Source organism: Lissotriton helveticus, chromosome 5_1, assembly GCF_964261635.1.
Source record: "Lissotriton helveticus chromosome 5_1, aLisHel1.1, whole genome shotgun sequence".
Classification (NCBI taxonomy): Eukaryota; Metazoa; Chordata; class Amphibia; order Caudata; family Salamandridae; genus Lissotriton; species Lissotriton helveticus.
The window spans coordinates 1,779,108,639-1,779,125,829 of record NC_136065.1 but is presented as its reverse complement, the minus strand read 5'-3'; the positions used below and the strand labels follow the sequence as shown (position 1 = coordinate 1,779,125,829).

At 44.7% G+C, this 17,191-nt stretch overlaps 1 protein-coding gene across 2 annotated transcripts in view; it reads left to right on the top strand.

Moving 5' to 3' along the window:
* KCNH6 (potassium voltage-gated channel subfamily H member 6) overlaps positions 1 to 17,191 on the top strand; it is a 1,032,645-nt gene that overhangs the window by 862,316 nt on the left and 153,138 nt on the right. For both annotated transcript variants that reach the window (XM_078645074.1, XM_078645073.1), the window contains exon 5: positions 1,280 to 1,705. In XM_078645074.1, coding sequence (XP_078501200.1) covers positions 1,280 to 1,705 — 426 coding nt within the window. The remainder of the gene's footprint in view (positions 1 to 1,279; positions 1,706 to 17,191) is intronic.

Here is a 17,191-nt window from a genome sequence, read left to right as displayed (position 1 = left end):
GATCTTTAACAATGACACAGTTCCTCAAATCGCAGCCTTGCTGCATTTCGGAATCCGACACATCGTTTCGGCTGTGCGACGCAACTTCAACATGGAAACTTGCAACGCTACACAAACCAGGTTTTAAGGTACTCAAATCAGTAGGCCTTAAAGGGTTCCTGTAGCTGGCCCGTCCTCCATCACTGTCGGCCTGAACTTGTGACTTTGTCCATGTCAAGTACAACAAGATATCCAATATTGGTGCTTTGTGCTTTTTGGCACTATTTTCACTAAAATATTTGAAATTGCATATCTCCAGTTGTACTGATATGATTTTTGTCATTGTGGTCTTTATTTTATTAAAGTAAGTTCTATTTTTCTAACTTGGTGTAGGATCCTTTTTGTGTGGTGTTTTTCACTTTATTACTGCTTGAAGTGTCACACAAATATTTAGACATTGCCTCTAAGTTAAGCTTAACTGCTCTGTGCCAAGCTACCAGAGGGATGAGCACAGGCTAATTTAGGGTTGGCTTGTGCCTCGCCCTGACAAGGATTGTGGTTGCTTCTTGGCCAGGGCTCACAACCCAGTCAACCAAAAACCCAGTTTCTTACTAGATGTATATCTCAGACAACCAACATAACAGATGTCTAGCGTAGAACAGCATCTGTTTTCCTCTAATCAAGCTTATTAATTGTTATTCTAGATCTTCTGATTATGTGTTTATTACCAAATTACTATTGGTCAGTTCAGCAGAAGTGTTGTTTTTAATATTGCGTTTCTGTTGATCTGCACATCTTCTGCTCCTGCCGTTGGAAATCAATAAATCTGAAGCAGACATGAGACGGTGAGCTCCCATCTCCTTATGCCACAGTTTTTTCCCCAAAAGTCATTTTTCACTGACATTGTGCGATTCTCTTCTGAAGCATGTTAAAGTTGCCTCCTCTGCAGCCAGATAAAAATGCACATGTTGTAGGTGACAAGACAGCTCCAAGAAAATTGTGAACACGTAACTTTGGAGTACGTTCCATCCATGCTTGGATTCACTCAGTGTCTTGGTGAACAGTTTCAGCAGATTTCTTTGTCTCATTATTTCAAGTGCTTATCAACTTTTATATCAATATATCAATATACTCAAACACTATCCAAATTGTTGCACCTTCCAAAATGGCAGACCTTGGCAGCCAACCTATAGCAGATCTGTAAAACTGTGCTGAGCTAAAGTGCATTCACCTATTATATGTTAAATAATCCATCATATAATGTTAATCTCATTATTTCTTTATTACCCCTCAATCACAGGTGCTTTCATTAGGAGCAGACGTGTTACCAGAATACAAGCTGCAGGCTCCCAGGATTCACCGATGGACCATTCTTCACTACAGCCCTTTCAAGGCTGTCTGGGACTGGCTCATTCTCCTTTTGGTCATCTACACAGCGGTCTTCACGCCATACTCCGCGGCCTTCCTGCTGAACGACCAGGAAGAAGAGAAGACCTGGGAGTGTGGCTACTCATGCAACCCCCTCAACATTGTGGACCTGATTGTGGACATCATGTTCATCGTGGACATCATCATCAACTTCAGGACCACGTATGTCAACGTCAACGATGAGGTGGTTAGCCACCCAGGAAAAATTGCCATCCATTACTTTAAGGGCTGGTTCCTTATTGACATGGTGGCTGCCATTCCTTTTGATTTACTAATTTTCAGGAGTGGTTCCGATGAGGTAAGCAAACGGCTTATTTACAAATCTGTTGGAGGTTGTGATTGAATCTGTTTGTTAGAATGAATTTCTATTAATGGTCAAAACGTGTAAAGATTAGCCTCAGGGTAAGGCTTATGCTTTCGTTCTTTTCTTTCATAATTGAATTTGGTACATAGATTTACTGCGACAGGTTTCCAAAGATGGCAACAGAGACTGGGAAGCTCTATCGCCATATTGTCAAGGTATGTACATATGGGCGAGTATACATTTACTATTTTTAACTCCACATCAACTCTTCTTGATGATATATTTATTGATACTAATATTCGGAGTTAGGAAAAGTAAATCTACATTTACCAATATTTACTTACTTTGAGAATATTAAGGCAATCCATATTCTGCAGTTAATATTGCTGCAGGTGGATGTTTTGCACCTTGATTTTCTAAAAACAACCATAATTGGGATACACATAGCTACCAAGTGTCACATTATGTATTTATTGCATGAGTTGTTGGAAGAGGGTATTAGAACCTGAGGCCCACATAGTTGCCCAATGGTCACATGCCATATATGACTCGTTCACTTCAGCCATTCTTGGCTTATTGTGTTTAGACAACAGTCCATTGCGTTGTGGGTGGACTGAGAGTACAATGTTTAGACCAGCAAGTCATTAGACCATGTTTAACTTTCGTAGCACAGATATTGACTTATTTTTTAAGAAAATGCCTTTATGCATTACTCCCTGTGTGAGTATGCACAATTTTTAAATGGCTGGAATGTTATTTGTGTTTCAAATCTCACCTCTCCCTCAGAGAGTTCAAGCTGCCATTGGGATTGTTAATGACACTCAAGAGATGACCATTCTTTCAACACACCTTACAGTGCTATCCTTTAAAAAACTAAACAAAACAACTGTTTCTTAAATGGTGGGTGTGTTGGCAATGGCTTTAAACATGTTCAAGTGACACCACTTTAGCAGTAATCTTCATCACCTTACCAATGGCAGTCTGCTGTGTCTCGCGTTGCAGTATATTTTAGAGGAAGGAGTTTGTCAAAGGTGCTGGTTTAGGAGGTATTCGCTGCTGAGTTAAATTAAATTTCGAATGAAAATTATAAAGGTGTTTCTTAAATGCACCAAATAAATTAATTATACTCCTGCAATTCCACACAGTAAGACATGAGTGTTATCAATGTTTTAACATGTTTTTTCTGGAATAGTTAGTTTCCTTCTTCCTTATTAGGATAAACCAATGATCATTATTTCATCAGTTATTCATCTGTGCACATGTTGTAATTTTTTGCAGTCAAAATGGAAGGGAGCAATTTGTACCACCATTAGGAAAGTGATTGGTTTTGGGAGATGCAAATAAATAAAAGGGACTAAAACGTCTGAACAATATGACACAAGGCTTGTTGATTCAATTGGGCATAGGGACCAAAGTGTAGACTAATTGCAACGTCCCACTTTATGTCTCATGAGAGGCTGACGTGGTATATTTAGAGCACTTATTCATCAGTCCTTTGTTACACGAGAAGTTCCACAAGTTTACAGTGTGCAGATGGGGCTCTTTCAAAGCGCGGGGAAAACATACCTGGCTGACTTCCCTTTCTCACTTTGGGACAGCCTTGCCACCAGCTTGAATTTCTATTGGGTTTTATGCCTCCATGAGGTCTACTTGCTGTTTTCTCCTTGCCTGAATTTAGGGTACTGGAAATCTGTTGCTTATAGTAACACAATTACATTTCTGATAGTCATTACAAGGTCTGAATTATGTAGTTTCTTTTTAGAGATCAAGAAAATAGGTGTGTCAGCTAAATGTATGCTCGAAATTTTCTGCTGAATATTACTTTAAAATCACATCCTCTATATACGACAATACATTGATATATCCCTGAGGAATCTTGCCATCTGAAGAAAGATCAGTCATGGGAACGGTCAAATAGAAATGTTTGAGATTCATTCTAAAAACATCTGTAAAATATTGACATTCAAGTAGAAGTCGAGGTTGCATCACTATAATAATTATTCCTTATATTGATATTTTAGGACAACAATGTTTAATTACAGTATGCCTAACGTAAAGAACATAAGAATAGCTTGACTGGAAATGGAACTATATGGTGCTTGCTTCTCAGTTAATGTCAAGACTGTGACAAATTACTAGGCATTTCCAAGATAATAGATAAAGAAGAGCCACGCTAAAAAGAAGAGAAATCGTCTCCCGATGAAGACCATAGCAATTCATCTGCAGAAACTCAGTCGAATATGTGAATGAGGGCAAACAACATCAGACCCAACCACAGGCTGATTTGTTGATCGCTTTCAAGTACCGGGATCCCTTTACTAACACATTTACTAACACATTTACTCACATTTCCCAATCGATAAAAAACACAACATCTAAAATATTTTCTTTACCCCTCCCCCCGCATTCGTGTCTACAAACATGTCAAACTGTGGAGCTGATGTGGTATGAACAGCATTGCAGAAAGGATAAGGAACTGACCCACTTGCAATATGCTTTCCTTTCAGTGGTGAGCCTCGTTTCGTACGGGCTGGCATTGCTACTCAATACATCTTTAGATCCCTGTCTAGTTACCATACATATTTGATGCACTTATTGCTTTAAATAATGACTTTGAAAAATATTTTCTAATTGGATTAAAAATGGAGCAATATTCCCCAAAGCAGAGTCTTTGGTACCAATCAGAAAAGTTGTGCTTGGTTAACACTTCCACTGCTACACTCATTAAAAGAAATATACTTTTGGGTTATTAGACTGATGCAAGTGGTTGAGAATTGAGATGTAATTTCTACTGAGTGAATAATGTTTCAGTACACCCTATACTATCCTTCGAATTTCCCCAACAGTACTATTTGCATTGAGTTGTGGTTTAAGTCCCCCACTTCCACCACCCGATCATAAACCTCACAAAATGCCTAGTAGAGCGATCAACCTAAAATCTGGAGAAACGGGGTTGAGTTTCAGCAGGGATGCTGAACATCCTGTGATTCTGGACAAATCACTTAATCTCCCGGTGCCTAACAAAAATGATAGTGTCCGTCTGTAACGGAACTGGTGCTCATGTAAAGTGCTCTGATACCTTCGGGTCGAGTTCTCGATATATACGTACGCTGATGACACTCTTCCCTTTCCAGACATGGACTACGGCAGTTAAACAGTCCTTCTCAGTGGGTATGAGGGCTGTATCTCAATGGATGGCCTCGAATTTCCTGCAGTGTGACATAGGGAAAACAGAGGTAATGCTCTTTGGGGAGGCCACACTGCTGTGGACTCCGGACTGGTGGCCCCCGTTCCCAGCCCCAAGCAGGTAGTGAAAAACCTGGGTGTCCGGTTGGATCAAGGTCTGTCCTTAAAAGACCACGTAAATCAAACAGCTGGGTCCTGCTTTTACGTAATTGGACTACTCAGAAGAGTGTTTCCATTACTACCAGACCTCTAGCAAGACCCTCGTTCAGGCCCTGGTGCTCAGTCGCCTGGACTACTGTAATGGGTTATTAATATCAGCAAACAACAGTTTACTTAGTAGGCTCCAGGTGGTTCAAAACACCGCCGCAAAGTTAGTTTTGAATGCCCCGCCTAGATCTTCTTCACGCCCCCTATTGGAAAAGCTCCATTGGTTACCGATCCGACAACGAGTCAAATTCAAAACCTGTTGTATCATCCACAAGGGTATACACAGATTGGGCCCCACGTATTTGGCGGAGAAGTTTGTTCCTTACAACCCAATACGTGCTCTCCGCTCCAGTAATCAATCCCTGCTTCAAATCCCCCCAATTAGAAGGGCAAGACTGGGCGGAAAGGCTCTTTCTTACTTGGGCCCTTGTCTCTGGAACAAACTGCCTGCTACCCTCAGGCTTTGTACTAATCATCTAGCATTTAGGAAACTGTTGAAACTTTCTTGTTTCAAATGTAGCTCCTTCTCTAGATCTTAAGAGTATTGCTTTCTACCTGCTAGGTGAATTGAGCGCAGAGATACTCCTTCGGGAGTCGATTCCAGCGCTATATAAGCCTATAAATAAATAAATAAATAAAACTCTCCCAATTTTTTTTTACCAGGACCTAATACTGATGCAAAGAGATAAATTTTTTGGGTGTGGTTATCTGATTAACCTGCTAGGGTAAAAAGGTCATTTCACACATTGCAAGATTATTGTAACTCTAGGCAGTACCCTTTTTATATAGCTTTCAGGGATTTAGAAAAGTCAATGAGGGATTGTTCCATCCCACCTGGGGGAGAAAGTGAGTCATTGCAAACTGTTATGCTTTAACTAGTACGGTTCTCAAAGATGAAATGACTAACTGTAGTGGCCCAAAAAAACACCTTCATGCGGATATCATTCATTACCTTCTTTTACTACTACCTGCCCTTGAACCCTAACAACCACTTGCTTCCCTTTACATCTACCCAGTCATGAACCTTAAACACACCTTAAACCCTCTTTACCATTACTCACCCTTGAACCTTGAATACCTCTTACCACCCTTTACCACTATGTACCCCTGAACCCTAAAAACCCTTACCATTACCTGCCTCTGAACCCGAAAAAACCTATTTAAAGCCCTTCCTATACCTTTACCCACACCTGAACCTTAAAACCTCTTTACAACCGTTACCTCCCTGAACCATTACCCTTCCCATATCCATTAAATGCCCTTTTTTTAATGGCATACTAATTATGTCAGATAAAAAAATAGCTACATGATTTCTGGGTGATAAAGTACCAGAAAAAAAGTCCTGCGTGATACTTACCTCCATGGTCAAGGCATGCATGGTAGAGTGCTGCGGGGTTAACGCCGCTTGGGGAGGACTGCATTAACCTGCAATACAACCACTATTACCCCCTGTGTCACAAAAAGGCCTCGGCATACATACCTGATTGAGGTGGAAATTGAGGCATGGCTGCATGCTCTCCAAACCCATGCATGAGAGCTGTAAAGTGCCAAAAGAGGCAGTCCTAATCTGTGGAAAAGTATGCGAACATTAGCAGTCATATATTCACATTTTCTTCATAAAAAAAATGGTATCAGGAGAAATCCTAAAGAATTTATGGAATTGGTGAAAATATGTATCAGCATTGCCCAAGTTAATTTCAAGATCAAACAAAATACATCAAACAGCACTTTCTGTACTTATTTATTCTAAGCATTCCAGAATGCTGTGAAAGCAAATTTAAACAGTGACGTATACATTTCTCATCATGATGCCAGGTACTGCGCCACCTCAAACACATCATAGCTCCACTCCTTTACGAGGTTATGGGGCCGATTACGAGCTTGGTAGTCCGATGGACTGCCAAATCCATGGTGGCGGTGCAGCGTCGATCTGACTGCCGTATTACGAGTTGGGCAATCGTACCGCCATAGGACCGCTGCAACCGCCAGGGAACCACGATCTGGGGACCACAATATGCTGGTGGTGCCGCTGCGGCACTGCCAAGCATATTAAGCATATTAACTTTTCATGGCGGTGAGCCCACCATGAAAACTGTGGCAGTGAGGAAACTAGGAGGGCCCTTTAGGGCCCCCTGTTGCCTCAGGGCCAGGGAATGCATGAGGGGAGGCACATGTTATGCCCTCCTGTATGCATGTATACCCAATTACTGCATGGCTTGGACATAACAGTCCATGCCATGCAGGAACGTGCCGTGGGGCTCCCACTGCGATGCCTTTTTAATGCTCAAATATGAGCCTTTGAAAGGTACAGCCAAGGGACCGCCACCACAGAACCAGGTCTGATTACAGGTTTGGCGTTGTGGAAGCGGGGAGCTTGGGTGGCGGCATGGCAGCCCGCTGCCACAGCGCCAAACTTGTAACCTTGCCCTTTGTCTCAGAGAGAACTCATGTGCTTACTACAGTTACTCTTGGTGATAAGAGAGAGAGGGGGCTGAGACAGTCCACTACAGGGGCTGAGTTGATGGAGCAGGCAGCTTCCCAGAAAGGACTCCCTGTGCAGGTGCCCACTACCCAACCCAGCTTGTAACCTAGCTGAGAACCTCTTACAATAAACCAGCATCTCGGTTGATATCTACAGTGTTGCTAGACATTGTTGATTCGGGCACAACTGCCTTCTTCTTGGTCCCGGTCAATTCTCTGTCCTTTCTGATCCTTCTGTACTTTTCTCTTTGCTTGGAAATTTAGACAGACAGAGAACATTTGTGGGGTCATAGCTAATCTGTATTAAAAGAGATGGGGGATCAGATTGTGTTTGAGGTTTTGGTAGTATTCTCCCGCCAGATGCGGGATAAAATTGTTCCCAATATACACTTGTTTCCTGCAAGACTCTTCATTAAAAATGATGGCAGTGACTCTGTCCCAACCCTACTCGACTTCTGCGCTCCAACTTGTCTAGGAGTCTGCTAATATTTCTCTGCACGTCACCTTCACTCCTCTCCTACAGATGAGGTCTTTGGAAGCCCACTGAAGAAGTCTTTCAGACTGAGGTGTTCTGGGTCAAGCGCTCACAGCCACCTTCACGTCATTTGTTTTGTGTTGTGTGTGATATAGTTTAATCAAAGCCAGAACATACAAAGCCTTTCAGATTGTCATCTGTTGCCATGGGAATGATCTAACCAATGGTAATAGCATCACATTGTCAGGGCTCACCTGGAGCATCACTGACAGAGATGCACTACATCAAAGCCTTAATGAAGGCGCTGCTGCCTGCCTGCGGAGGTGGCCATGTCCCCAGGGCAGAGGCCGAGTGCCGAGTGATCGTTCACTCGGCCTGCACCAGGAAGGAACAGGAAATTAAGACATCGCTCATCCTGCTAACCCCAGGCTGAGAACAGCGAGCTCTGTATGAGACAGAGCTCGAGTGCCATCAGCCCAGGCAGGGTTTAAAACAGCAATTAAATCCAGACAGAATAGCAGGTCCTTAATGCCTCCTGTTTGTCACTTGGATGGCTGCACACAGTGCACAGTACAGATCAGTGGAGAAATGATGCGGTGAGAGAAAGAAATAACAACCCCTCAAGAGCTCTCAGCTTCATTTCCCGTAGAGTGGCCTTGGCACAACAAGTGTGTCTCTCCTGCGGTGATGTCCTCACGATGAGGACTCCATTTTGGAAGCTGCTGTGCATCATTATTGCACCTTCTCAGATGATTGTGTTGCTGAGGAAAGGCGCGGTTGTGGGTGATAACTGAGCGTGAAGCAGTGAAGCACAGGCGTGCCAGCAGACATTCTAGACAAAGGTCCATAGCGAGGTTGGCTGTTGCACAACAAGAGCTCTCAGGTTTTCCTGGTCCATTGGTCCGTGGAGTAGTGGGGCTCAGTGGAGTAGTGGGGCTCACTGGTTAGAGGCAGCAGACCCGAGAGCAGAAGTCGGCCCGGGACCAGGGTTCAATTCCCGACACGGCAGGGTCGTGGACCTGGGTCAGCGGACTCGATAATTCTCGCTTCGGTGCTTACTCTAATCAGGGGTTCCACTCGGCAACTCTGGGCATTAGCTTGCCTAATCTACACAACGGCCCCATCAATTCCGGGGATGCCTGGCTCCACCTTGGGGACTCCCAGCAGGGACCATCCCACAGGGAAAGCCAGGACGGGTTCCCCAGAGTTATACAGCGCCAGGAAACCTATGGACGGGTAGCAGTGCGCTTTACAAGCTCAAATACATTTACATTTACATTTGTGAGTAGCTCATTCAGTGTTTTTGGTTTTTTTTGCATTCTGGAACCAGGACTACGAGTCCCAGAATGTAAAGCAAAAAGCCTGAATTGGATGAGCTCCTTATGCATGCACTTAGGAAGGTTGAGCTCCCTGCCTATTGCAGTTGAATGTGCCTGCAACAGACCACATTAGACAACTTTCAGTTCATTTTCAGACCGTGGGAAGGCACTTGGGTTGCCAACTTTCCATTATCACTTCGCACTTTGTCTGTCATATGTGGAGATATCAGAAGACGGTTGTTGGGAAGCAGAAGGACGATGATTCGCATAGCACATTTTAGGGGTTTCATTCTAAACCACTCTCTCTCCTCAAAATCAGGCAATCTTAAAAGGTATAACTGAGCCAGAGATAGAGATTATTGCGTGTGATTTCTATTCATACTGTATTAAAGTTCTAACCCCTACCTCCGAGAGGAACCCTTGATTGTTTGCTGATGCAGCTTTTGAGAGACACACTTCCAAAATGAACAACTTTGGTACCAAATCGAATGAAATAGTCCTAAACTTTGAAACACCAATGCTAAATATCAGTCTCTACCACACATACTGCCCATAATCCAACTACTGCCACCAGACCTGATACAGTGGGTATGTTTTACCTATTAGACTATGATACTAGACATCTAATCTCAGTTATGCCACGTCAGATAAACATGCCAGAAATCACCACTGTATTCTAAAACTCCAGTGGGACTATAGCACACGGACATTTCCCTAGGAAGGATACCCCCTTGGCCTTGCCATCAGAATCACTGCCCCGCGAGTTGTAGTCAAGGGGCCTAGCTAGAAACACGGATCAAAGAGACAAGATTTTTAATCCCAGCCTCCCATTTGGCCAAAATGTGTGCTTTTGGGCAATCACTTTTTGAGCGTAATCATCTGCTCCCTTTTTTACAAAAGTGGGAGTATTTTGAATCAATATAAAAGCTGCTAGTATGCGTAGGGTTAAAAAAAAAAGGACTGGACCTACCTGGGAGATGGGAGAAATGCCCAGTCTCATAGTATATTCACCAAAATGCAATATGGTATTACATATATAGCTTTCACAGCAAGTAGTAGTGTGCTGCAGGTGGACCTACTACTTTAACAAACTGTAAGATCCTGGGCAAATCATACTGTCCCTGTGTCAACTCACCTGACAATATGTCAGCATTTTGAAACATGCTAATTGAAGAAATAACCACCAAGGACCGGTCCCCAGCATGATTCTGATTCACACATTCAGGGCTGTATAACAGCACATGGCTCTCCCTAGCTGAAGCTGCAATGTGCAGGACCCTTTCTGTCCTACAGCTCCTCCCTCCTTGCCAATAGAAGCTATTTTACAGCTCACAAAAGGCTGAAAGATTAGGATTTTGCTACAGAGGGTTGAAGGCAGAGGTGGACCAAAATGTAGGACATTGAGCATCCCAATATGCCTCTTTCCGGGCTGTGGGACAGGAGCCACAATTGCAGAGCAAAATGCGGGACAGTTGGTTAGTCTGGTGGCACCTAAACAGGCCCTCCCTTTCTTCATTCATTATGAATTCACAACTTAAAATGACCCTACACTTGCTCGCTCTGCTATTGCGATTAATACTCGGCAATCAGACTCTACAAAATGGAAGCAGGACTGTGGATATGGGGAGGTGGTACATCTACATATGACTAGATCTTTTCCTATGAGATACAGCTCAAATATGATTTTTTTAAGACTAATATTTCAGAACAGCAGTCTATACGGTATGAGGTCTGTAGTGTCCCTTCCAGGACGCACTACTGATTTCACAGGAGCATTGGACACTCAAAGTAAAAAGTTTGTGCCACGCATGGGCGGGCAGAACAAACAAAGCACAGTGAGCGCGTGTGTTCTCTGTAATATCACAGCTGCTACAGGTCCCACTGTACTGGTGTTAGGGTGCCTACCCTGTGTACAGTGACAGGTCATCGCCGGCAGGCAAATCAGTTCCCCATAGCCTGAATCCAGTAAATACTCCAGTGGCCTGGAAAAGTGTAGCTCCAAAGTAGAGACCCATTCCAGCCTTGGAGCTGAACCACACTCAGCAGCACAATGGCCAGCACGAAGTCAAACATGTGGAAACTGTGCAAAGTGAAATCACTATGCTACCACCTGCCAAGGAGGAAGATGTGGGCCTACCTCAAGAAACTTTGGTGCAAGAAGATAGTCCATCCATGCAGCCGCAGTTGAACAAGAAGACATCACCAGGAAGGCACACATGATACCAGTCCAGCAGCAGTATGACCAGGAGCAGGACGAAGATGAAAAAAATACATAATCTTGACTCGAGGGCTTCAACTCAACCTAGATGGTCAGTAACAACATGAAAACGCTTGGATCAGGCACTCAGAGACACCAAAGCCTCAGCCAATGTCATGTGTTCTCAACAGTACCATCAACTACAACCCCAACACCACTCAAGGCAACAAAACCAGCCTATTTTCTTATGGAAGTGAGGAGCCCATCAAAGTGGTGGGCATGTTCGCAGCAGAAGTATCTGATGAAGTGAACACTGTAAGAGCAAAGTTCTCTGTTACTTAAACCTGGTCAGACGTCCGAGTAAGCGGCCAAACAGCAGAAGCAGAGCAGTGGCACAGGTATCCAGAACATATTCAAAGACTTCAACCACCACTTCAAGGACCGATGTTTGTCTGAAAAACAACCCATCAAGCTACATATCGACGAGACTGTATGTTCTACTCTGCTGAGAGAAAGCAGGATACCGTTCCATCTTCGACCCACAGTGTAGCAGGAACTACAGAAACATGATGAGCTGGACGTCCTTGAGAAAGTGTTAGGGTGCATCCTGTGGGTTTGGTGATTTTATCGGGACAAGCATGGGAATGCTGGGTGGTGAGCATGTTGTGGATCTCTGCAGAGTTTGTCACAGAAATGTGAGAAAAATGTGTAATTTTTGGCAAAGTTTGAGATTTGTAGGGGCATTGTCGGTACGAAAACGTCATGTGATTCACTTTAGGTACACCAAATAAAATTCTTCCAGATGGTCTAGTTTTTAAAAACTTGGTAGGTTTCCATGGGTGCCGGCTGAGCCAAGGCCCAAATACGGCAGCAACCATCATAGCCAACTAAGATAATTTTTTTGACAGGAAAATGTTGATGTCTCCACATTGCGCTTTGGGGCGTGTTCTGTCACAGGCACTAGGCCCACCCACATGTGGGTAGCGTATTTTTCGGAACAAGTGTGGGAACTCGGGGTCGCAGGAAATTTGTGGCTCCCCACATATTCCAGAACTTTCTCTCACAGAAATGTGAGGAAAATCCATGCTTAGCCTTTTGTCTGAGTTTGAGGTTTGCTAGGCCTTATTCAGAAAACTCTAGTTTTAGTAGGTTTGCCTGGGTGCTTGTGGAGTGCAGGCTCATGATCCACAGCCAACCACATTGTAAAACAAGCATTTGCAATGCAATAGGTCTCGCAGCATTTAAGTTTGAGTTGCTGGCATTGTAAATAACAATGCTTTGCATAATTTTTTTTTGTTGGTGTCCGTGTGTGCATGGCAGTGGTGGTGTCTGTGTGTGCATGCCAGTGGTGGTGTCTGTGTGTGCATGGCAGTGGTGGTGTCCGTGTGTGTATGGGAGTGGTGGTGTCCATGTGTGCATGGCAGTGGTGGTGTCCGTGTGTGCATGCCAGTGGTGGTGTCCGTGTGTGTATGGGAGTGGTGGTGTCCGTATGTGCATGGCAGTGGTGGTGTCCGTATGTGCATGGCAGTGGTGGTGTCCGTGTGCATGGCAGTGGTGGTGTCCGTGTGTGCATGGCAGTGGTGGTGTCCGTGTGTGTGTATGGCAGTGGTGGTGTCCGTGTGTGCACGGCAGTGGCGGTTTCCCTGTGTGTATGGCAGTGGTGTTGTTGCTGCTGCTGTAGTATTTTGACTGGTGGTGCTGGTAACGCGTGGTATTGATTGCACTAGTATTGCAGCTGCTAGACCTGCTGGTGGTGCTACTGGTAGTGGTTGTTTTACTGCAGAGACTTTTTCTGCTGCAGGTAGTGGTGGTCCTCCTGCTGTCAGTGGTGGTACTTCTAGTGGAGCTACAGCGGTGCTGCTGCTTTTGGTGGTGTCCCTGCTGCTTGTGTTGTTGGGGCTGGTACTGCTGCCTCTGGTGGAGTTTTAGTGCTGCAGCAACCCCTTGCTGGTAGGGCTGCTCACACACTGCCCCTGCACACTCACACACTGCCCCTACACACACACAGACTGAAGATTTATAGGTGCCCGAGTCATCATTCACACGCATGTATGCATCATAATGCACTAGTGACCCGAGCGTGGTGATGTACTCACGCATGGACCGCCAGGCATGTGTACATTTGTTACAACTGAAATGTTTTCCCCCTTTTTTTAATGCACCGTTCCAAGATGGCGTTCGGTCATCTTGGACCGCTAAAGTAAAAAATAATATGAAACGCTGCTGAGAGGAGCAGCCCAGCAGCAAATTGCAGCTGCTGGGACGTCTGAAATATAATCAAATAGGGAGGGGTGGGGAGTGCTCAGCGAGCGTAGAGGAACGGTAAATAGAGAGGGATGGGGAGCAGAGGAGATATGAGTGGGGAAAAAAGTGTAACTTGACAGGGTGGAAGCAACGTGTGAGCTGAGCAAGAGTGAGTGCAACAGGTAAAGTGCATGGCGAGGAGAGGGGAGAGCAAGGAAAAGTAGAAGGGAAAAAAATAAAGCCCTGGCGTAAGTTACCAAATCAAAAGGATGGTAAGAGGCAGAAACACAAGTGGAGGAAAGAAAGCTATTGATTAAGAAGCCAGCAAATGAGATCGGCAAGAGAGCCAAGCAATGATAATGGGCTGACGCTGTAAACATTGGTAGTGCCTATATGTGGGCGAGATATGAAAACATAATTTCCCTACCTTAAATCTTAACCTTTTTGTGCTGGTAGGAGCAGTGTTGTTCTGTCATTTTATACAAAATTATGTTTGTGGGATGGAAAACATAGATGTTCGCCCTGGTCAGGTACTGTGCTGCTGCAGACTTCACGCGTATGGGGCGTGGCTGTCTGTGCCTGGGTGTCTCCTGGTACATCCGCCCTATGTACGGGTGCACCTGGGCAAATATTACGTCGAAGGGGGGCAATTCATCCGTTGGCATATAACAATTCGTTGAATAATACAAACGAAACGGCCCTTGCTCTGCAGAAGGAATAGTCCCCGCGTCACCTGGTGGAGTCACGTTATGGGGCGCGGTGGGTGTTTCGGGGTGTCCATGGAGTAGGGGACCGCGGCGGCGGCCTCGGGGTGCTCCTGGCGGCTGCTCCGTCTCGGAGGAGGCCCTGGTCCCTGCCGCCGAGGCCAGGTCTGCCCAGCGCCGAAGCAGGAAGGCCTGATAAGGCTGGAGCACTGAAAGCCGCGTCTTATCTCGGGCCTCACATGGCCCGAGAGTGCATCCTTTTCCTGTGCTGGACGGGAGACGTAAACTGGCCGTCTCCTGACAGCCAGGGGCCTCGGGCGCCGCCCCCGCTCTGCGCGGCCGGAGGGGCCAGCTCGCCGAAGGAATGGCAAGTCAATAGTAATGTTTCTTATAGATGGAGCATCCTTACGGTCTGTTAATTCAAATATAAAAGGTGCTTGCGCAGCGCACACCATGAACTAATAAAGACTGGCACCCCGGGCTGGGACGTGCTCGTGATGCCTTGGCGGGGCTTGCTGGGCTTGCTTGTGTGCTTCCCAGAGAGACAGGAGATTGGGAACGCGCGCGCGCGGCCGGCTCCGATCGCTTTCCTGAGCGTGCGCGCGCCAGTCTCTGTCTCCTGGGAAGCAGACTCCGCAACTATAGTATCGCGCCTGCGCGATGCATATGGCTTCGCCATATGCATCGCAGGCGCGAGACCTAAAAAGGTTGGTTTTGTGTGGAAAGATTTGATCTGTCCATGTTGTGTTTTTTGGGCATTCCTATTGCGGGGGCTGGGCCTACCCACACACGTGGGATAGTGGTTTTATTGGGGCAGGTGTAGGAACACTGGACGATAAGAAATTTGTGAATCCCTGCAGATTCCAAAACATTGTCTCACAGAAATGTGAAGAAAATGTGTGTTTTTGTCAAGGTTGGAGGTTTGAAGAGAACTGCAGGTAGCAAAGGGCAGGGGAATCCATGCAAGCCAGATGACACTAGACTTCCCTGAGGTCTAGTTGTTAGAAATGTCTAGGTTTGTTAAGTTTCCCTGGATAGCAGCCAAGAACAGGCCCAAAATTCTCAGGTACCTACATTGCAAAAGAAGTGGCAGTTTTCAGTGGAAAAATTCATCAGTCCATGTAGCATTTTGAGCCTTTTCTGTCATGTAAACTAGGCTTACCCATACAAGTGGGGTGGTATTTTTATCAGGACAAGTGTAGGAATGCTAGGGGTAGGGCATTTGTGGTTCCCTACTAATTGCAGAACTTTTTCTCAGAAAAATCTGAGGCAAATATGTGTTTTTGCTTTAGTTTGAGGTTAGCAAGTCCACACAGATGGAGAACCGTTTTAATCGGGAGACATATGGGAACATGCGATAGTAGAATTCTATTTTACAAATTGGCTTTCTCTGAAATTTTGGTCTCCAAATCTAAGATAGTGTGCAAGAAAGAACAGATTTTGCTAAACGCCCTCTGAATCACATGATAGTATGGGTAACCCCAAATATTGAAGTGAACAAATAACCACTGTTCCTAACTCGGTATCTTCTTTTTTTTATATTTCTTTATATTAAACAGTTTTGACAAAATCACATCAATTGATTACAAGCAAGCGACTTCAACATTTCTCATTACCATCATGAACATTTCAAGAAAGGTCAAAGCTATTATACTGATTAACCGCATGCGCGCTAGCGGTTTTCCCGCTGCGCGCTGCGATTTAAAAAAACCCGCGTTACGTGACGAGCTCAGCTCGTCATCCGCGTAGCGCAGGTTACGCTCATGACGAGCTGAGCTCGTCTTGAGCGTAGAAGGGGTTAAATCAAGGGGCTTCCTAACTTGGTATCTTGTGCACATTTCAGAAATACATGTGTTTCCTTAGTTTATACCTATTTCCCATTCATTAGGTTCTACCATATGAATTGCTGCACATAAAGGGAGGTGGAGGGAGAGCGAATGTGATTGAGAAAGAACTTAAGGAAAAAGAAATACGTTGTGTAAATGTGATGTGTAGATGTTTGTTTACTTAATGCTGTCTTCCTACAACAAAAAATCACGTAATTCTGAGAGTGTGTGCATTTTAAAATTGCCTGATTGAGAAGGACAGTGAAGGGATCAATATTTTACAAAGGAGATGGAAAAGAGACTGAGGAATCGATGTAAAGGATTGAGGAGAATAATGACAGAATAGGCATGAAGGGATATGTGACTAAGAGAGAAGACAGAGAACAAGCAGATAAATGAGCTGAAAGGATTGTAAATATGGGATAGACGTCTACCTTAGGGAGTAGTAGAAAAGAAAAAGTTGCCTGACTAAGATTGATTGGATAGTTTAGATTTTATGAATGAATGGTTAAGGAGCATGCTGAAGAGATTGGACGGGTGCTTGTCTGACGAGGATGAAAGGGATAAAAGACTTAGGAAGGTGGTAAATATTTCATGGATCTCTTGTTGAGACGAATGGTAGAGAAATGGATGGATATCTGACAGCAGAGAAGCAAGGATAACATAAGCTCTGATGCAAGCAATGAAAAAAGGCCCTCTTCAATGGGCCCCTCCATACAATGGTTCCTTTTGGGCTCTGGGCCCCGGTGCACTGCACCTGCTTCACCAATGATGTCTGACTAAGGAGGACAACAATATATATGTAGATCTCTGACTGAGGTGCATTATAACAAAGGGATGA